This window comes from Odontesthes bonariensis, chromosome 6 (assembly GCF_027942865.1).
Source record: "Odontesthes bonariensis isolate fOdoBon6 chromosome 6, fOdoBon6.hap1, whole genome shotgun sequence".
NCBI classification, from domain to species: domain Eukaryota; kingdom Metazoa; phylum Chordata; class Actinopteri; order Atheriniformes; family Atherinopsidae; genus Odontesthes; species Odontesthes bonariensis.
The window spans coordinates 17,827,868-17,851,321 of record NC_134511.1 but is presented as its reverse complement, the minus strand read 5'-3'; the positions used below and the strand labels follow the sequence as shown (position 1 = coordinate 17,851,321).

Below are 23,454 nucleotides of genomic sequence, written 5' to 3'. Positions count from 1 at the left end.
GCAATGTAAAAATTGACAAAATACAAGCAAACCAAGTGTCTCAGTACACTCTACTACTATTATTATACTACTAACATTTATGTGTATTCTTTAAGCATAAAAAAATATTTCGACCTGTCCAAAGTGTAACCTGCTTCCTGCTCTATGTCAGCTAGGATACACGCTAGGATAAACCAAGTATGAAAAATGAATGACTGAATGAGTTTCACAAATGTCTGATCTGCTTTTATTGGATGTTACTAAAAAACGCAATACTTATTGACAGTAGTGTCACAGCGAATTTGATTAAAATCACCTTGCTGCTTGACATATTCCATTGTTCAATATTTTATGTTTGTCTTCTTTCAGAACAACCGAGCCATCTCGTGCCAAAGCGTCTGCTAATATTCCTTTAGTTTGCTTCCATTTTTCACAGCTCCATGTGAAATTAGCTGTCATTTTAGAAGAGGAGATCTTCATTTCTGCATGTGTGAATTCTCAGTGTAACACATCAAACATGGTGTGAAATACTGTGTGAGAGTCTGTTGTCTACATAACTCTTCATAGCATCAAACAGCCTACACCAGCAATCTTTCAGATTTCACAGAGGAATAGATGCCCTTAGTCAGTAATTGCAAGTAATTCTACTATATAAGACATACATGTTTGGGCCAACATGTGATCCTAAGTTTCCTTCCTCAGCCACTACCACTGACACCTCTTTCAGTCTGCCTCACCTGTATCTAAGTTGACATTTTGTAGTGGCATCACATCTTTCCGTAATCCTCCTGTGGATTGGCTGTAGTCCCTCATCCCTCAGCCCTGAAGGTCAACATGTGAGAGGCATAAGTAAAAGAAAATGACCTGCGCAAAATATACTCCAGTGACCTCTGCCTAAGCTGAGGGCAACCTGTACTGGATGTTTGGAAAAGCCTCATGACTTGCTACAGACAATTTCTCTGTTTAGAAAAGAAAACTTTTGAAACAACAGCATTTGACGTCATCATTCACAGGGTGATGGTTTCTCGTATTTAGTTTCGGAGACTAATGATTAAAAGAATTCATTTGTCTGATTTGCTAAAATCACTTCTTTTGTGAGGGAAACTGCAACTCATTCATACATTCTGCAAGATCAAGAACTGGGAGTTTCTGTTCTCTACAAGGTGCTAACCCTTCAAAACCGTGAAAGAGAGCAAGAGATTACACTTAAATGAATATTGATCAAACACAGCTGAGGCATACTGCACAGGCTTTGACGGCATTAGGATGTTTCACACAAATATGTGCTTTGTGCTTTTCTCAAAAATCTATGTTAAACCACTAAGCTTTTTTTCTTCAAATATCACCTATTTTTTCCCCTTTTATTGAATTTTCTTTTTTGTTTGGGCTCTTTAGGATTTTTGTAACTCTCTTTCCTGAATTTTATTTTATTTTTTAAAATGGTAAAGTTGTCATAAATCTTAACTCCTGACCTTGAATTCTGTACCAACTTTCTAACAGGGTAAGACTGTGGCATTCCACAGTGTGACTGACACTCTAAAATGTATTCAGCTTATCAGTTATTTTCTGGCAGCCACTCAGCAGCCCCCTCTCAGTAAATATGGGGTTGACTAAGTTGATATGCTTTGGGTGCATTTTAAATATTCCCCCCAAAATATCTATTCATAAAGGGGGGGGTAACGTAATTGGGTAATTTATGACCTTTTCACACCACTGAAGCGATTAACTGAAGACATCATTCAGAGCTGTCAGTCAAACTGATTGTTCACATAGAAACGAAATACATTGCAGCCAATAAGTGAGCCAGCCGACTTGAGAATGATGCCTTAAAACGCCTTTGACTAAAGTGGCCTCTTCAGAACTGTCACATAAGCTGTTATTATGTTAAGATAAAACTTCTCCCATCGGTGAGCTATACTTGTGAAAGAAGAATTAGAATCAGAGGAATAGGTAAATCTCACCATGTTCTTGCATTCATGTTGTCATCACAAATGTCATCTATGTTCAGCTGAATACCATCTCATCCCAGTGCTCATCACTCAATCTTTGCTGGTCAAAGACCTTGGCCTAATAGTACACCTGGGATAAATCTTCATGTAAAGCTATCACCATCCCGGAGTTAGTGATCAGTCATGGTGATTTGTCTTTATTGGTCCTCTTATATGCACACACACCTGGAACCCCAGTCTTTTTGGGTAATAACACAAGAAGAACAACTTGACGCTAATTGGCTCATCAAGTCAGTAGTGTTCATGCATAAAGGATTTTTTCCCCACTCATGCTTAAAAAAAAGCACCAGCTTTAAAAAAGTAAGAGATTGGATGGAATTCAATTCTGAATAGAATTTCATGTAATTTTCATCAACACATTTTCTTCCAGCCTGCAGTGTGTCGAGTACCTCATCTTTACCGTCACACACAGAGATACTGAAAAAGCCTTCAGAAGTCCTTGTTTTTTTGTAAATGCTTATTTATATTATATACAAGGTAATCATTTCTTTAGGCGTATTTAATGTATTGATTCGGTGTTTAAATAATGCACGCTTTTTTTTTTCATTCTGCATGCTGCAGCACCTGTCTAAAGCTTGTTTTTTTTAGCTCCTGTCTCAGCTACAAGCACATGTTTTTACTGGATTTACAGCTTAAATCAGTTATGGCTTACTTGTTAATAATTAAAATGCACCACAATCAAAGATACATCTTTGTGCATTTCAGTGTACCGTCTTCTCATAATGTAATATAACGACAAATAGCATATTTAAAAAGAAAAGCTGATGAAACGCAGAGTTCTCTGTCACCAAATAAGGCAGCAGACCCTTACCGATGAATGTTGTTTCAGATTTGGTGATCCTCTTCCCTCTCTCAAAGTTGGAAGGGCAAAGTTGACAGTGCATCAATTATTTCCTAAATGATTCGTCGGTCTGGCTGTGTTCCTCGAGGTTGCAGACATCAGGTCGGGAGGACAGATGTTAATGTGGTTCCACATATCAGTTGTTTTGCAAAAGTGTACAATTCGCACTGCAGATTGCACACACCGCATACATCTTATCTATTAGAGTTTGTGCTTTCCAGTAAGTTAAAAATTTCAAAGAAGGCCCAGATGTCTGCTTTCAAAACACATGAACAACATATCACAGCAATTTTGCATGAAAATTTCAATGGAAGCAAGATACGTTCAATCATGGACATTTGAGGAAATCAGGAAATGTGAATGTTAGCAGGAGCAGACTAAAACTCCACGTAGTCTTAAAACATCAAAAATACTCACTGCAAAGTTAGCATCAATATATCCATTATACATATACAATATATATATAGATATATATCTATATATATATATAGATATGTAGATGTGAAAAAGTCGAAACAGAATAAAAAGGTGACAGAATTTAATGTAAGTTAAATAAAATAGGCCAGAACAGGGGCCTTTGATAGTGATTAAAAAAATAATAATAACAAGTTCTTCTAATTTGCTCTTTATATTGCCTTCATGCAAATGGTTAATTAGGAAAGTGTACACATTCATTTATGGCTAAAAATGGGGGAGTAGATAAGGCTTGTGCACATGCATATAGTTACACTATGACTGAGAAACTGTGCAGTCCATGACGGTGTGTAATTTTCTCACCCTAACAGAGTATTTTTGAACATCTAAAACTGATCATGTGTATTCATTTTAACCCTAAATGTGTACTTTTAAATCCTAACCATAGCCATTAGTGTGTGGGAGTGAAGTAGAAAAGTGAAAGGACTGCGGAAAAAAAAAGACCTGAACCAACAATTGCCTGCTTAAAAAGCCAATGCCAATGTTTAATGCCACCAATCATCCCCTTACACAGTATTTTTCTTGTACACAAGCATGGAAACTTTCATCATCATTACATGCCAAGCAATAACTTTGTCATGTAAGCAGAAACGTAACAGGAGTGGCATTTTAGAAGAAAATTTAGCTTTGGGTCATTTTAAAGCTTAATTGTAACATAAGCTCCCGTGGACCATCGTGCGTTTTGTCGATCTGTCACGACACCACATTGCTGAGAGAATAACTCCCTTTTGTATAGGCTTTGGACGTTGTAATAAAAGTTTAATGAGTGGCAATCTATGGCAGAAATTGCTATTGGCTTCCCGAAGCTGGCTCCAAATCAAGTTTATCCGTGTGGATCCCCATATTAAAGAGGTCATATCATGATCTGGGGAGTGTTACAATCTTTCAAGTGTTATTTAGCTTTGTGAACGAAAAACATTTGCAATTACAAAATCCCAGCATCCTCACCAAAGGGAGATAATCTCTCCAACAGAGGACACTCCTGCCTAAAGTCTCTAGTTTGTAGCCTTTTTTTTCCCCTTTAGTTCACAAAATTACCTTGACACACATCTGCATAATGCTTGCCCGCTGGCAAGCTTGGCACAACTCAAAAGAATGCTCAATTTAACAGCCTGGTATACACAAAAAAAAAAAGTTTTATTCTCCATAAGTCGCATTGGATGAAAGCGTCTGCCAAATGCATAAACATAAACATAAACATACACTCCGTAGTAATTTCAATGACATTTCAATTATGAATGCTGTGGCTTTGACGAACTAAGGCGTGCTGTTACCATGTCCCAGTGAACGTGGATAGAGTCTTTGGGTTTTGAGCCAGGTCCACCTGATTTACACCTCGTCTGGAAGTACAAACTACAATTACATTACAAACCAGAGGCTTTTAAACACTAGTCCACATCAAAGTGGTGAAGATACAGTGGCTACATGAATATATTCCATAATGACTGCCGTTTAATGTGGTGATATATATATATATATATATATATATATATATATATATATATATATATATATATATATATATATATATATATATATATATATATATCTCAAACCCTTAAAGAAAGATTAAAAAAGAACAAATGTCGAACAACTTGATGTGAGGGACTGATTTTATTCAATTTACTCCATCAAATCCAACATTGGTGGATTCAAATCGGCTTATCAGGGGTCATTTACCCCCCATTTGGTCTGTAGGGCCCTTTGACTCGGTCTAATTACAAGAGAAAATGGAAGGTGAAGCTAAATGGTGTTGATGGGGTCCCGCAGAAGGTTATCTGGTGTCCTCATTACTGCTCGACTAAAATGAAAAGAGTGTTAAGGTCTTCCTCTGATCCTAATGGATACTGTTCCTTTTAGTTTGTCTTTGTATGATTGCTTGATGTTGAAAGCCAGGCAGAAGGTCCAACAGGGATAAACCTAAGAGAGAAGGGTGCGTGTGCATAATGATAGTATACAATCTGGCACATGAGGAGTTTCTCTACTTGAGCGTGTTGAGCATGTTCATTTTCTGGATTAGGAAACCCATCTTTGTTAAATAAAGTAAAATGCTCCTGAAGCCATGACAAATTTTAAGAGTGTTTCTGATTATAATATTACCACCATGATAACACATTTAAATTTCAGTCTTCTAGCTTTATTCAAGAGTTTAAAAAAGGGAGAAGCAAACACAATCGTCAAAGCAATGTATTTCTGATTTATTGTAGTACTCATAGTTGCTCAGACACGTGTATATACAAATACAGATCATTTTTTGTCAAATTTTCTTGTTGTTTATATACTGTAAAAGAGCAGGTTGGAAACATTCCCCACTGATGGCGAGTACGAGCAGGGTTCAAAGGAGAAGGAGGAAGGACAGCAGGTGGTGTGTTCGGGGTTGTACAAGCACAAGAAGAATGAGGCAGGACATAAAATGAACAAGAGGTTCATCAGCCAGAGGAGAGCTGAGAGGCTTTGCTCATGTGCACAGAACCTGGATCGATGATAGGCTTTACCCCTGCTAACAATTCAGTTCAGGATTTGGTGGAGGGGGTGCTCTAATCCTTGAACTGTGCCCAGGACCACCATCTACCGTTGTGACAAGTGATTTAGGGTTGTTAAAAAGGGAGAGAAAGTGAAGGGCCCTGTTGTAGTCTCTTCGCAGCCAGCAGCTGTTCTGTGTAAAAGCACAATGGCAGAAAGCGTCTTGAACACAGACAGGGCTGCCAGGGCAGAGGCTATAGGGCTAAGGCATGGGAAACACTCTTCACTGCCAAAGAGGGTTGCCGCTTCCCATTCACTGAAGCAACAGTAAATGAGACACGCACTCACACTCAAACTTATAGGTCTCACACATTTCTTCACACCGAGAAATGTCCACATTGATGTATCCACTCCCAAACTCCTCCTCCTGGGAGTGCAGAGAGAGGATGAATGGGTGTTTGAGTCATGGGATGAATACCATAAATGGGTACAGAGACAGTGCTTCTTAGGAAAAGAAAAGTTGCTTTTTAACTACAAAATGACTGACCCCCACTGTAACTTCACAACAAATGCTTGTGTTATGTACATTTGTCATCTGTAACTACATGGTTTGACATCACTCGAATGGGGAGGCAAAAACACACAACATGAAAGTGATCAGAAAATCTAATACATCTGAAAGGAAATGAAAATTGCAAAAGAAAACTTTCTGAAAAAACGTTTGATTTTTTTTTCTTTTTTTTTTCCTTAACATATCATCAAGTGCATGCGCATGCCACATAATGAAACTGGTGAGATCCTTCCAATAAAAAGCCAACAGTCCACTCTCAGCTGATCTTTTAGCTGACCAACATGCTTCTAAAACCCTGAAGGCAAAAAAGTACAAATAAGCCATCAATTAAGTCCCAAGTGTTTCGTTCCAAGGCAGGATCCTCATATGAAGAGATGTTGAAGGTCGGTGACTGGTTTGAAACATGTAAGAGGTGAGCCTCTCATTGGCTAATGTCCAGCCATCTCTACACTGATGTGTACAGCTCCCACAGGTTTCCCCTTTGCATTAACTCAAAGTCTCTTTAGGCATTGAGGACCAAAGCACTCAATGCATTGTTTGAGAACAGTACACACTCCGCAAAACCCAGAGATAATACGGTATTCATTTTTAGAAAAAGACATAAGAACCAAATTAATACTTTAATATCAAACACTATTTACATCAAGAAGTTTTCCTAATAATAATAGTCATAATCATTATCATCATAACAATAATAATAATTATACAGTTTTAACAATGACATATCTTAGTTTTCTTCTTTTGTCCTCCAGAAAGGTACAAAACAGATACTAACCTAACACTACATGTTTTATGGTTGACTACCTCAGGATACACGGTATCCAGTACATAAGTTGATCCTCATTTCCCAGGTGAAGGCGTTTGAAGAATAAATCATGGTAATGATAGCAATAATGACAAATAGTATTGATAATTATAAGAGAGTATAATTGAAGCTGGTTTCTGATAAAAGTGTTGTGTTAATCTGCTGACAAGCATCCATTTAGAGTCTTATGCAGTGCTTATTTAAGGTGGTGTTATAAAAAAAATTAGTACCTCATTAAATGGCCTTGTCTCCTATTACCCCTCATAGATGAGCTGCTATTTTGCCGTAATAGCATTGTACAAAAAAAACAAACAAATGGCTGAAGGCGAAAGCTGTTTTTTCTAGAAAAGGAAAAAAAAAAGAAAAAAAGAGAGAAACAAAGCTACAAAAATGAAAACAAAGCAAAAACAGTGTTTGTCTCTGAGACTGAATGATACTAGACACCTTGTTTGTCATTCAATTGGATGTTTTCCGGTTGTGTTGCATGGATCTTTTTGTTGTTTTGTCTAGATTTGTTTTGTTAGGCACTAATCATACTACCTTCAGCTATCTCCCATGACTTTACGAACTCTGTGTGTGTGTGTGTGTGTGTGTGTGCAGCTCTCCTTCTCATTCTTTCTGTCTCCTTCAGTCACCAGTTTTCTCAAACTGCAAGGTCACTGGTGCTTTAATACCCCCCACAGTGGAAATCTACACCCTGCCCCTCCCTCCCGAGACCCCCCCTCAAGCCTTTCACCATCTATTTTTAATACCAGAAATAACTCCCCTTGCCACAACATGGGGTCTGCATGCCTGTCATTTTGAACCTCATTAAAGAGTCACTTAAACCAGTAACACTAGGAACCGAAGGTGGACATTCATTTGCTCCTGTGCTCCTGTTCTAGCTCCATTTCTCTCTTCTGTTTGTCTTTCTAAACCAATTGGTGCCCTGTTTCTCAGCTTCAGTAAACTTAAGTTTCCTATCTGTTCATAACTGTTTGAAAGTAAAGAAACAAGTCCCTATGAAAGAAGTTCTTAATATGCAAAATCCCTGTGTGCACCGCTGCTGCCCAGTGCATTCCTTTGAATCTCAGTGCCAATATAAACCTAGCAAGACTAAACAGAGTTGTGCATTGCCTTGAATTTGATGGATGGCTTTTCTGTTTGCAGTCTGATCTCGACTAATAGGAGCGAAGCAAAAATCCTGTAAATGATGTACTAACTGCTGCAAAAAACAAAGTGAGAAACAACTGACAAGTATATAGCTATTATAAGCCACCATTGCTGTATGTTCAAGGAACAAAGATATGTCACTATGAAAGACAGTGTCTTTTCAAACACTTTCCCCTGACCTCGGTCATTGTTGGTTCTGTCATTTAATTGTGTTTGCAAGCTTAAAGACAACATCTGATGACACGATTGCCAGAGTCAAATAAGTTAATTGTTTCGAAGAAACGTAAGGCAAGTTTTAGTTGTGAATCATTTTCAAACACTCATTTTAACAATCAATAGTGAGGTGGGGTGAGGCGGTGGGGGCTGTAGATGCAAATGTTTATGGGAGTGTTAATATTGACTAATGCTCAACTGGAACAGGGAAAACAATTGTTCAGTAAACATTCACAAATTACTGTGCCTGTAGCCGTGAAATTATGTGATCAATTTTCAAAAGATATCGATCCTTGATTTTAACAGCATTTAACAGGGAGTCTGGTCAAAAAGTTTTCAGCTGCTTTATGAGTCAGAGTGAACTGAATTCTTTGAGATATGTTTTATTACTACCTCTATAACCTTTTGGTAGACAATCTGTAACATTCAAACACTCTACTATATTTAAGATAAACTGGCCACTAGCTTTAAATCCAGTACTGCAGTTTGATAAAGGTGCGTACCGTGTACATATTTCTCGTACATATTGTAGTTTCTAATCTGGCCCCAAATGAAAAACATTGTTCCTCTTTTTATGTCTTCATCTATCAGATTTATATTCTACTATTCTGCTAACAGAGCCCCACAAATCTATTTATTCTGACCCTGTACAATTTGATTAAAGATTTTTTTGAAAGGCTTCTTGAGAGGTCTCGGGACAAATTTCTATTTGTATATGTACAGTATTTTCTAAGTCTTAGAATCATCACTGTCCTACTGTGCAATACTACTACTGTATCAACTACTGTAGAAACAAAAAGCCATTTTATACTGTTTTGTGTGTGTGTGTGCTAATGCTGTGTAACGCTGTCTGTGTGTATGTGCTATACAGTACGTGTGTTTGTTTGCGTAGGTAAACATCAGTGCTGCAATGACATAAATGTGATGTAAAGCAATGTCAAAAGTCACGGGAAAATAAGAATCACTAAGTGTCAAAAGAACAGGATTTGGCATCTTAGTTGAAGGTTTGAGAGGGGGAACTGTCTCTCCCACTTCTAACATCAACTTTTTTCACTCACAGACGGAGAAAGACCACTTAAATATTTTTCTGAAAAAAATAGAGGGTTCCTTTAGAAGCCTGCTCTTATGCCCAATCAAGCAAATGCATTCCACCCTAATCCCACCCCCTACCATTCAGCCTAGGGCAGACTCAGGCCACGCTAGGTGTAAATGGCCTCCAGCATAGAGGGAGGCGCTATAAAGTGAAGAGTGCTGCTAGGCTGACCAGCAGTGAAGCCAGAAGTTGACTTGTTTTCTGCAGGTGTGGCGCAGCATTTGTTTCACTTCGGGAAGGTGCAGCCGTTTCATGGCTGGTATCATCTAAAAGATAAAAAAAAATAAAAAATAAAAAAGGTGAATTAAGGGCATGGCTGCTCTCCTGTGGCAGAGAATTACAATCAAATTGTGACATTCGTGCACTTCTTAAATGTTTTTTGATTTATAAACCGCAAACATTCCATGTGTTTTTTTTGTGTTTTCTTTACTAACAATATTTAGATTTTTAGGTTTATGTCATGAAGTCTGAGTTGCCATTTGAACTTCAGTTGCTATATAATGTTTCCACTTTCACTGTCAGAAACATTTTGGATTTATCTCCCAGGTGAGCTGCCGCCTGTGTCTGTGTGACAGGGGCATCTGTATCTGTGTTCAATGTTTGCCCACTGCTTCATGGAAAAATAGCTGAACCATGCACAGCAGAGGACAGAAAGACAGAACAGAGGATCTGACAGTTACATAACTATTACAAGTGTGTGTGTGTGTGTGTGTGTGTGTGTGTGTGTGTGTGTGTGTATGTGTGTGTGTGGTAGGGATTGGAGGGACAGGACAGTTTTTAATTTTCCTCCTTTAGAGTGCATAAAGCAGGGAATGAGCCAAAAGAAGCTTGTTACTTTAGATTAGAGGCAGCCATTAAGGATGCAGGCTAGATAGGACAGCGGGCAAATGAGCACGGAGGAAAATCAGGCGGGCTGGCATGAAAAAAATTTCCAATCATCTGGACTTGCTCAGTGTGCTCCATTTAGGTTAGGTTAAGTTTATATTGCATATTCACCATATTTAATACAGTGTAAAAACTGCAACTTTCTGAACTTTTTTTGAATAATTATGATTTTACAGAGTAGTTCATTATACTCTCTGAAAGTGGAATAGTCTTTGTGTTATTTCAGACCTTGGGGTGAGCCGGTGCTGGGAATGAAAGAACAGCATGTGGCTGATGTGGAGTGATTTTTACTCCAGGATTAGGCTCAGAAATAAAGACATAAAAATGTGTGCAATCTGAGCACAGAAAATTCACTAAGCTACAGGGCCAAACAGCTAGTCAAAGAAGCCTTAAGCAGATTGTGTGAACGTGTCTATATTCTGCACATACATTCATGAGTTTTGACTGTATGGGTAAGATACAAAGGCAGAATTGTTGTGATTTTGAAAATAAGGATTGTAATGGTATGGAGCACAACAGAGCTGCAAATGACACTGTGTATGGTGCGTACAGATGTATACTCAGTGCATGTCAACACAACATATTGCTCACAGTGTAATTACAGAAACAGCCAATCTTAACATGACAGCAGCAGCAGTGACACAACACCAATTTGGCAATCTGGAGAAGAATCTGTTTTAGAGAAAGCATCAAGCGGTGATGTGGAAGGACATGCAGGACAGAAGAAGAGATCTGCGGAAGTCATACAGAAAAGGATAAAAGAAGCAGGAAGCCATACTAACCTCGTGGTTCTAATGTATTGTCTACTTTGTCGTTTACATCAAAAACACGGTCATGTACGCCTATAGTTTTCACACAGCTGTCTATAACAGAAAAATAGGGAGAATGAGAAATCATTAGAGGTGTATGCCAAATAGGTTAGATACATTTGCACCCCCCCACCACCCCACCCCACCCCCAACCCTCAAATTAAACATCCCAAGCAACAAAGCTCATGGCAACATTCAGATGACTGATGTGGTGATCTACCATCCCTTTTCATGTTGTCAGAAATCCTTTTCTTTACAAGTAAAGCAGGTCTGTAATAGATTAAGAGAGCATGTTGGACAGTGAGCTAAAGGTAAATCAGGGCAGTGATGTAACCACGCAATTAGTCTAAAACTGTTTTGATTTTTGTTCCAAGTGTGTTCTTCAACTAGCTCTGTTACAAAGCCTCCTGTCGTGTGCAAACACTTACTTGATGGTCGGACGAAAACTTTGAGCTTTAGGCATGTTTTTCTCCCGTTCTCAGCAATGGTGGAGGCTGAAAAGATGAAAAAGACACAGGTAAACTTGGTGTTAATTTGACGAGTGCAGTAAACAATGACAAAATTCCACTGCAGTTTCTTTTTTTTCCCTTCATGCAAAGATTTGCTTCATAAATTCTTATTAACTAATATATTTAGTTTCCTGCAGTAAACAGAAGTGAAGTGTTTTATTCAGACGAGAATTTTTTTTTTTTAGATATTTACTGTTGACTCGTAAGTGGATTTTGTAGGTTTGTAGGTCATGGTTTTTGTGGAATTATGGCTTAAAATCATTTACAGATGTTCAAGGGGAATTTTTCAAGGAAAAAGCAGAGAGCTTTGCTCACAGTTTAATTGTACCATTTTAGATTTTACAACTGGCCGCAACTCAAGAAGGATCACGATATTTCTACTCGAAAATAAAACAGGAGAGAGAACATTTTTATGAATACTTAATATGTTTACGTTGATGTATTTTTCTCCATAAAAACCTGTAAGCTCTTAAAAGTGACACGAGTTCACACATGGAGGATATATATGCTTCATGTGTGGATGGTTTGCGGTTGCTCTCAGGAAATGGATCCCATCCCGTCAAGCCCATGGGGTATGAATCTCTGGGCGTTAGTTACCGTAGAGGTTGTATCACGTCCACTAAAAATATCTCGAGTAGTAGCAATTCGCTTCTTCTCTACCAGAAAATCAGATCTTCCAACGGCATCAGATGGAGGACACCTAACAGTAGCGCATCCTTCTGGCTGATCCTTTTAGCTTCTTTGAAGCCTCTTAATGAGCAAACCGGAAGTGGTGATTTGTTCATTTCATACAAGGCTGTAATCTCTGATACTGATACGTTCAGCTCGACATTTGACTGTATGCAACAGACACTGCAGGTAGTAGTTATTTTTTCTGTCCCTTTGCTGGCTCATGCTTTGAATTGTGCCATACAGACTGACCATATTTACTGAGCTAAATTTTTTAAAGGAGGTTGCAAAGTGAAATGACGAATTGCACCCACAGAGGTATAACTAGGGATGGACCAAGTCAATCTTTGACAATATATTTGACCAATAGGTTCAGCACTGCTTTTAAAGTTTACTCAACAACCGTTTTTATTTCAGTTAAATTTTCACCAATCAACTCCATGTGAAGACATGGAAAAAGATTGTTTCTCTTGATGTGAAATATTTTCAATGAGAGAATTGTTGACTTCTAAACTATGGAAAATGGTCGAAGGAGATGCAACTACATTTCTTTCTAGGATCCCCCTCAGTTGAAGCAAAACTATATTGTGAACTAAGCGGTCTTCATTGTGTAACATCCAGCTTCTTATGAAAATCTATACTGCATTATACTCTGCTCATCAAGCTCTTGTTGTCATTTTCTCTTCATGGCCTCACTGCTATCATTTTAATTTTGTCACCTCATCAGCTGTTATGCGTCTCTTCATGATGTGTCACCACACAAGACAGGTCACTTGAGACCAGATGCCATTTGTCACAGCTGAGTTCATGTTAAGCAGATGCGGGACAGAGAGGTGGGTGGTGGGGTGGGGAGTGGAGGGAACAGAGAGAAATAGGGCCTTATTATTTCACCGTGGAGGCAGCTGATGACACGCTAATGAACCTTGGCCACAGTCGCTCACCCTCTCAGTCACATATAAACACCAGTCCCCACACAATTTATGTCACTCCTATTATTGCTTCACTTCTTTACTCTCACATTTTCAATGTGCGCACACACACACACACACCATCTCCACATGTTTTATCTTCATCATCGTTGTGGGCTGAGCTGAGTCACAGCCATCGACACCAGCCACTTAGCAAAGGCAGCTGATCATGAGAGAAGTATGGCCCTGATGACAATAGGTAAAGAGCACGTGGGAGTCCCTTGGCAGTTTGTGAAGCTGTTATGTTTATAGATTTGGCCGTGACACTCTTATTTGCCTCCTACACGGGAAAAAAAAATCATGAACATAAGTAACAGAAGTAGACTTTCGCATTCATAGTTCAGTGTTGTGTTTTTTTTTTAGTAGTTTGCAGGAAATATAATGCTAAAATCCCTTTTACTCTAAATACAATATATGAGAATGACCAACCATGTTTAGATTTTTCTTTACTGACAAAAAAATAAACTAAATTGGCGCAACTGAGTTTTTAATTCAGCTATTGTTTCTGTACATTCATGTCCACAGAGTAAAGAATAAGCTTTGGATCCATGTTCCACTTGAAAGAAATTATGATCTCTCCACCCCAGACCCAGTCTGTCCACACCTTTCCTTGTTTACCTTAGATTAACAAGCTACTGATGGCCAGCATATTGTTCTTGGGGGCACTGACATGAACACCTTTTATTCTAGTAGCCTTCAACTTCACAACCTCAACCATCAACCCGTCCAGCCTGAGCAAGTGGTTGCTTTAAAGGATAGAAGGCCTGAAAAGATGTCCCGAGATGAAGGGGGTGAATAGGTGATGAGGCGGAGGTCAGGTTACTTCTCTGTGCAGTGTCCCCTAGTTGGTAATGACCGGTTTCTTCAGTGCACTGCATTATGCATCAGCATTAAGGCAAATGGAATGAAGAAGAATCCAATTACAGAAGAACAAACAGGTGGGCTCAGTGGAGCTTAGGCACAATATGTTTAATCACAGCTCAAGCCAAGCTTTATTGCAAATGTAATACTATGTGGAAAACACATATCCTCTGTCTTTAAATGGAAGATTCAAATACCAGACTTTAGATTGATATGAAGGTAGAGCACATTTTAGTAAGACATGATAAATCATATAAGGTTAATATACTGATTTGCATTTGCAATCAATCTTTTAGGATAAGTAACCCCTGGATTCCACTTGATGTGGTTGGGTCGTATGCAGTCGTCAAAGCGGTTGCTGTAAATTATCGCAGTCAGTCTAGACAATGCTTGTGATTCCACACGATGCCCTACAGCGCATCCCAAAACAATCACTCCACCCTACTAAAAGTCTTTTCTTTTTTTTTTAATCTAGTCTATGTTTGACCAAAGTCATTTCAATCAGCGCAGAGCAGATGAGTCGGACAAAAAGATAGGCCCGAGAATGACACGCACAATCATATTCATCATAAAACTCTCTGTTCAGACTCCCGCTCGTATATCACATGACTGCAACTTTATTACTGATGATTGCAGGCCAGAAAGCAACCTGTCTGAGGATTTCAACCATGGATAACGAGAGCATGAGCAGCTGAAAAACACTAACTGTTCTATTACCTTGTGTCAAATGAAGGACAAAAGAGAAAAAGACACAGAAACGAACTTCAGGAAATTTGGCAAGCGAGTAATTAATATACAGATATCAGAGACGTGATTTTGCCTGGCTAAATGTGATTTTTCCAGTCGAGCCAATAATATGCAGCCTCTGAAATCCTCCCATTGGGAGATGAAGCCACATTAGGGCGAAAACCATGCCACACTGCTTCCAGAATAAGTTTCATGTGCATCAGCTTCAGTCCTGGAATTCGATTGTTTCTTTAACATCGAATCTGGTGCCGTGTGCAGCCCTCTCATTGTCATTGAACCATTACTTAAATTTGTACATTTGCCAGTGTCAGTGCAACCACAATGCTCAGTCCAACGTGTCAGATTAGGAAACAATACATCACAAACCGCTTAAAATCAAAGTCATCAAAGTAAGTATTTCAAATTCCCCTTTTTTGACAAGTATTTTAAACATGTTCTTTTTTGTGGCACCCAACTGAACCAAATCATCTTCTGAACCTTCCTCTCTGATCTGTTCATTAGTCCTCTCATACTAAGAGGAGAAATTATTTTCATACCATGATATTTCTCTGCGAGCACACTTCGAGTTTCTGTTTCAAGAGTCAAGCCTTAGATAGACTTGCTTGCTGTCATGTGAAAATGTAGCATTAATGGAATCACAATGCCTCTAGTCTGCATCGGGTCTCCAGCTGGCTTGAATAATGGGCTCAAATCCTCATATCCCTTCTTATTTGGTGGATGGAATGGGTTTAACTAAATATCCAGCCATGTTGTGTCCAGCACTGGGCATTCCTAGTCAAACAATTCTGCCAGCTCTTTGGAAAAACAGCCCGCTGGCCTTGTCTTTCATTTTCTAGGATTACTCATGTGGATTATGTACTAAAAAACCTAGTTATAAAGTTTAGGTCTAGGAGTCTGAGTAAACATCTAACAATTTCTAAGAGATGGGAGACGCAAAAACAAGTTCTCACGCAGCATTGCTTTCCAGAAACTTGCTGCTTAGAAAATGTTGAACCCCAGACAGAAGAGGAAATCTTATACTGAATGGGTTTAAGTTAGTTTCAGAAAGATGGAATCTTTGTATGACCTCCTAATAATTTTTTCCATGGTGACACTCGCATACACATGCATTCCATAAAACGTGCTATAAAATATACGCGCAAAAAATGACAAACCAAAAATGTGTTTGTATATAAGAAGATGGAGGACATCGTCAACCGAAAAGACCCATTAACCATATGTTTCTAAAGTGAACACACAACAGGAGGGAATGAAAAATCTGGGACGAGACGGTAAAAGATGAAGACTTGGAATCAAGCATCGGTGAGAACTCTCCCCCCTGATGATAGCTGGCCTTTTGCTCTTTCCTAGTGTCTATCTTTCATCAATCTTTGACAAAAGTGAACAAAAGTCCTTCCTTATGCCACTTGTGTAAGACTGACAAGGTCACAAGTAATGAGGAAGAGGGAGAGGAAAAGTGTAGATGAGGGGGGGGGGGGCTTTTGAATTGATAAGGCCTAATTATACAGTGATTGTCTAGTTTCCTTACACTATTGTATGTGAGCGCAAGAGTGTGGCGATACAATTATTTCCTTTGGCTATTGTGTCAAAGTAGATCCAGCGTCATCGTTCTCTCAAAAACCACATAATGGTGCTCTAACAAATGGCTGTCTTGTTTAAGATTAAAGGCAAGTGATTGAACGTCTAAAAACTCTTCAAGTCATCATTTCACTCTTGTCTTTTACTCAAACTACAATAAACTTAGGGATTTATTAATCTATGGGGAAGTTTGGCTTTTTAAGGCAGCCACAGAATGATAGTAATTGTACATGATGTTTTATTGCTGCACTTGGTGTTTCAAATATAATCATAGCATAACTGTTAAAGCCTTAACATCCACTCACAATGTAAAATGAACAATTATCAGTAAAAGATAAAGACCTACCACAGAGCCCTGATGTAAGCACCATCACGTCAGAGTGGGATTACGTGAGCAGGCAAGAGCAACTGAGCTAAACTAAATGGATTTAAAGCATCCTTCTTTTGCTTGTCAAAAACTTTTGCTCACCACTGTATGTGTCAGCGGTTTTAATGACAAAGGAGAAAATGCCCTTGTCTTTGTATGAGGGAATAATAATCAGCTCTTGAAGATGGCTATTAGAGACATGACTCTAACATCAGAGATACCTTGTGCCTTTGGGATCACAGCCCTCAATTGTCCTACTTTTCCTTCGATCTCTAGGCTTTTCACACAATTTTTATTCTTTAATGAAAATGATTTTTTTATTTTAAGTGATGACTTAATCATTGACAGTCAAGCTCGCATATCTTGTTTAGAAACTTTGCCTTTCTCTTGTGTAACTTCACATATGCTCTGCTATTAACCAAGTCTGGCTCAGCTGGTTAACTGTTTTCAATTTATTTTTTAAAAGTAGATTTTTGGAATTCAAATGAGCATGTCATTGAACATGATATTCTTATGTTACTGAATCCTGTTAGAAGCCTGCAGGCTGTAATTATAGATTTCCTAATGTGGGTTTAATTTGCATTTGCAGATAGGTGGCAAAAGCCTTGAAGACATTTGTTAAGGCACAAAAGGCAGCCAGAAAAAGTCAAATGTTAAGAATTACAAATGCAATTTGCTGAAGAAACGACATGACAGTTCATTGATGGTTTACAGTGCTTACTCTCAATGGGATTCAAAATATCTCACAGGAATTAGTTTGAGGTATATACACTACAATACACAAAGATAGATGTTTGATGCAAAACAAACATATAGAAGAGACTTGATTAAAGTGTAGTGCAGACAATCTGCCAGAGTAGAACCAAGCTCCAAAAATACCTTTCAACCGACTGCTTTTGAAAAAAATATGGAGTCTTGCAGTTCTTTTTCAATAAGTCATGATGTTCACCGTTGTTAAATCCAGGCCCTGCCATAAATATGCCAGTGGTCACTGTGGAGAATTTCTCTGTTAAAAAGGAGATTGCTCCGTTAATGAGGAGGCTTTATAAAGGGCTTTGATGCCCACTGTGTGGCAGTTGATTGACCACCGTGATTGACAGTGGGTTCACCTGCTGCTTTTTCCGCCTCCTGAGCTCAACCTGTCTCAGACGTTCTGGGCTTCTGCAGATTAGACGGATATTTTTCTATAGTTTTGCAAGACCTCCATCATTAATGGTTAAAGGGTTATACCAACAAGACATTTACATTTTAGGTTTAGAACATATTTGAATAAAAAAAACTCACCGTTCCCGGTTCCATAAGCTGCACCCCTACGCTTCACCCTGGCTCCAATGGAAACTAAGGTGTGACGTCAAACTTTGTTGAGTCCAACACTGTATATAGAGTCTATGGTGGAGAGAGTTGTACTTAAATCCAAAAAAAGAGATGGGATGGATATAGGAGACAAGTAATGATGTAGTAACCAGGGGAGACAGGGGAGGTGGAAAGTCTATCCATCCATCAGGATTACGATAATGCATTCCAGACGGAGAGCATTTGTGCGCTTCTATATGTCCATTTATGCCTGTACAATATACATGAGTGCATTTATGTCCATACAAGTGTGTGTGTCGTTTTCGACACACTTCCTGTCACATTACTCCATGTTGTCAGATCATTTCTGACTGCTGATGACAGGATGGATTTTTCTTGTGAATGGATGAAAGGCTTCAACTATGATGTGGTCCATATGCAGGTTCCCTTTTTCTACCACAAATGGAGCACCACTGACTATTATTTATCACTATTAGCAACCCTACCAAAGCTCCAACAAAATACAGGCTGCATACACCATCCCCTGCCACTATTTCATTTGTCCATTAATGCCATTTTCCTCCTGCTGCTCCCCGCTCCATCACTACTTTTTTTTTTCCCCCTTGAGAGTAGTTTGAAGGAGCGTAGTGCATCACAACATTTATGATCAATCACAGGACAGCTAAAGCCCATGTTTTGCCCAAGATTGTGTTTGAGCTTTGTGTGCATGTGTAAGTCCAGTAAAGCTGAAAACGAGCTTATGGAAAGGCTTGTACAGACAGAAAGTTTTCCGGGTGCATTTGCCTGGGATGTATGATCATGTTCAGCCTTGTGAAACAGTTGTATTTTGCATATTGGCCTACAGGCATCCACAGAGTGATGAAACCTCACTGGATGCTTTTCAGTTTGTAATCTAAGGGTAGATTAATCAGGACCCTCCGGGTTTTAATGGGCATTTAGCAAGTGCTCATTCGCTTGCAGCCGCAAACTATTCTGAGGACCAAATGGTGTTGTTGATTGTGTGAGAAGCAGCTCCGGTCCGTGTGGATTGGCCAGTCAGTCAGCAAGAAAACAACATCATGTCTTCAACCGTCAGTCTGCCACTGCAGAATTACAGCCAGTCGTTTCCTATTTTCCACAAATCTTACATGTCTAAAAACGCCATAACTCTTTTCACTCATATCTCGCAAACTGCCAGTGATATTGGATTTCTGCCCTTTTCAGATTAAAATCACTCAAATACAATCTTGTGGATTGTGTCCATATTACAAAAATGTGCTCGCATCAGCGTTCTGTGAGATGGGTTTCACTTGAATCAAGAATGCACTGTGAACTCTGACCCAAGTTCTCCCACTATCCTCGCTTATCCCATCTGTCTCTCGTAGAAGCAGACACTTCAGAGCTGTAACTCACTGCTAATGCTGCAGTTTACTAAATTGCTTGCATATGGGAACGGCGTTAGATTACTCCTTGCCCTGGATCCCCCAGAATCTGTTAAATTCAACGTCTTCAATGAATTCTATCTGTTAATTCTTTGTAGCTCTGCTCCTTGTCAGTCGGTTTTGTGTCGTCTTGTTTGCAAAATATAGCTGGGTGTTGTCTTCAAGAAATGCAGGCTCCAGTCCAATTCCATTTTTTTTATTGTATTCAATTAGCTGCTGCCGACAGAAACAAGAGGCTGACACGGACCAAAATGAAGAATTATGGCCTCCATTTGTGTAAATTCCCTCTGTCCTGCAAGCGTTGATTAAGTTGTTTCTGTTGTTGAAGCAGATGACAGCAGAACGCTGTCTCCTCTCTCTAATTCTATCAGAGATGCAACAAATCAACCCTCATCAAACTCATAGGGCAAAAACACCATTAACGGGCATTTTCTCTGTAGGAATATGATTTGACATCTTAATTTTCCTCTACAAACAAGAACGCTAATCAATCATGTCAGTGAGGGCAATTTTTTCATGCCCCACTCCCTCCAGTCATTGGACTACAGAAAGGTAAAAGAGATACGGGAAAGATTAACATTTTGCTGCTGCATATCAACACTGTTTTTGAAAAGAGGCTCAGTTATGTACTAACCTAATTTCCAGAAGGGTTGAGACATTTTCGAAAAAAGCAAAGTTGTTGAATGAAACTTTATTTAATGGAGACAAGTCTAAAGAAATAATTTTCAGCGTTCAAAGGTACCATTGATGAAGAGGTCTATATTAGAATTTTGAAGTGACATAGGGTACCATCACGGCAATGTCTTTTTCTGGGAGGTAACAATATTTGCATCATTTACAGCGTGTTTGTGTTCGTTTGGTCTGCCTGTAGTCCAAAAATGTATGGTGCATTGTGAAGAGAAGATGACGCAACAATCACAGACTGTATCTTCCGTGTTGAAGTGCAGATGGCATCGATGATCAACTTGTCCTGTACAGCAGAAATCGTTTGGCTATGTTAAAGCTAAGTGTAGTCCACTGGTCTGCTTCTTAGAACTTTAAGAAAATTCAATCAATGGAAACCACGAAGCTACTAAATATTTAAAGTATGAAAGCATGTGTGTAAATATAGTGTTTATCTAGAGCCTGTTTTTCTTTCTTTTTTTTTTGTTTAAAACTTTTGTTACTTAGAAAATGAATCACAATATCTAGACTGGCTAAAGTTGAATCAACATTTCCTGAGGCAGCTGGAAAATTGTTGTCATGATAGAGATTGTTCCATTGTTGAAAACGTATTCACATCTGAGACATTGTACAGGACATAATACTATGATTATCATTTAAAAAGAGTAATGCCTTCACTTAAAAAAATAAGAATGGCGTTATGAGGCAGTAACAAACTACTGGAACCACTGAATGTTCCAGCAGTTGATTATTACTATCAAACCAAGAGATAAAACTGTGATAAAAGTTGTTAAAACCTCACATGACCTCGTAACATTTGCTACAGAAATAACACAAGTTAAGTTCTGTCAGGCTTACGGTCTCACTGACGATATAAGCTCTTACAGGCGATATCCAATCGCTGTAAATCTGGTTTGAGGTTAATTGTCTAAATTATACTTTATCTGCGCAACTAATGTGACCCTTAGTCACCTCATCTAAAAGTAGCTGGCACACATAGAAAGTTCTGAATGATTGAAAATGCTTGAAAATAGATCATCTTGTCAACCTGCTTGACAACAGGTATCTATTCTGGAACATATTATTTTTCTTCCTGGAAACAACACTATGAAGGAAAAATTATGCCAAAAGCCTCATTGCTTCATTAAGTCCAGTTGCTTTAACCCGTACTTAGGTCAACGGGTCACAAAAGAAATCATTTCAGAAATTGACTAACTGTTAATGTGGAAGACATTCATTAAAGAAATTAACGGCAAAACTTTGGAGTTCCTTAGTGATACTGAATAAAACAACTATGTATGCCGGCATACAGCAGACGAGACAAAGTTTACCCCAACTTCATATGACCACAGAGTATTTGGTGTCGATGCCAAACAGATCTGCTTTTGAGGTACAAATAAGATTAGGGGAGCGTTTTCAGTTACTATAACATCAGCATCAGCTTTGTGTTTTTAAAGGATTACAGACAGAAGATAATCAAGTCTCAGTCTGTATTTTTAATTGATTTTTTCCCTCTCACTTTTCTAACTTTCACTTTTATATCAACGGCATGCCAAGACAAAATGTAATCTCAGAGATTAGACAGACTACCATAATTCATCACAGTAATTAGTTAATATTCATTTGAAAAGTAAAACGTCCCCGTTGTAATTTGATTTGCAGCCTTTTTTACTTCAGCAAGTAAGTTGTAACAACTACAAATTTATTAAGAATCCAAAGTTAAGTGTAAGCAAATGCAAACCTGAAAAATTTGGATATGTTGCTGGACAAGAGGAAAATTGTTGGAAGGGGTAGTGATGCAACTCCCTCTCTCCCTCTTCCTCCTTCAGCTTTACATTATGTCCACTAAAGTGATTGCCCAATCCATCAGCAGCCATCTGCCCTTCCTCTTATGGGGAGTCATGCTGGACACAATGGTAGTGGGATATCACATGTCAGATGACTTCATGGTAGATGACTTTAATATCCACTACAGTAGCCAGTGAGGCTATACGCTAGAATCATTCAATAGCCAATGAAGCCGCAGGCTACTAAACCAATATGGCGTGCTATGGCAGAATGGATGTGTTCCGTGGAAATCCTGTCGGTCGCAGTGTAATTTAATCCAACCCTTAGGACAAGCGTATCTCAAAAGAAATGGAAAAAAAATGTTTGAGACCTTAGGGAGTGGATGAATTTTATAACCCTAAACTAACCCCAATTTTCGCTCACGAGTTACGGCACTTTCATTTTTGAAACGTGCCTGGAAAAGAGAGACTTTTTGTTTTGTCTTGTAGACGAGCATGATAGAGACGACGCCCAATCACCGTAGACATAACCTCAAACATTAGTTAGGCGAGTTCCTTTTTTGTTCTATTTTCTAACTCAAGTCCACATCTATGAAATGCAACAGTGCACAATAAGGGGAGAAAATATGTGAAATTAACAAAAGCACAAAAGTCTTAGCAGGCTGTCAGGTTTAACGGTTTCATAGAAAGGTATCAAGTTATAAAGCAGATTGCAGTGAAAGAGTTGAGTTCGGCCCTGACTCTTTCAACAAGGAGAGGGGGAAAAAACACACAAAAAGACACAAAGACACAGGGATCCGACAACCACCCACAGCTGAAATAGCACCTCATGCCAAACTTTATAGAAACAAAGATACAAACAATAACTAATTGAATACAAAAAACTAAAGTTTTCTTTCAGCAGGTAAAGGAATAAAGTGCTACCCTGCTAAATGAGCAAATAAATAACTATTAGCATCGTTGTAACAAATGAACAAGAAGCAGTGAGCCCGCCACCTGACAGCAACTCCTCTGACGTCCGTGTGTAGTCTGTGATGGAAAGACAGCTCAACTCAATTCCACTCTATTACCAAGCTTTGATAGAACCTAATTTCCCCGGGGCTTCAACTTCAGATGAACTCAGTTTGGTTCAGTTCCTCTGCCAAGAGGCAGACAACATAACATCTACAACAAGCTGAGAAGAATTATTCTATAATGCAGACGGAGAGGCCCTCCTTTTTGAATGATGCCGTATTGCACAGTGAGGGAAGTGACGTATGGCTTTCAAAATGTCTCA

General features: G+C 38.8%; 1 protein-coding gene across 1 annotated transcript in view; it reads right to left on the bottom strand.

The window, feature by feature from the left end:
- Positions 1-7,865: 7,865 nt before the first annotated feature.
- Positions 7,866-23,454, bottom strand: part of efna5b (ephrin-A5b) — an 88,610-nt gene continuing 73,021 nt past the window's right edge. Inside the window, exons 3-5 of the mRNA XM_075467714.1 lie at positions 11,723-11,788; positions 11,268-11,348; positions 7,866-9,866 (exon numbers count right to left, since the gene is read on the bottom strand). Of these exons, the coding sequence (XP_075323829.1) occupies positions 9,742-9,866; positions 11,268-11,348; positions 11,723-11,788 (272 nt within the window). The 3' untranslated portion in view covers positions 7,866-9,741. The remainder of the gene's footprint in view (positions 9,867-11,267; positions 11,349-11,722; positions 11,789-23,454) is intronic.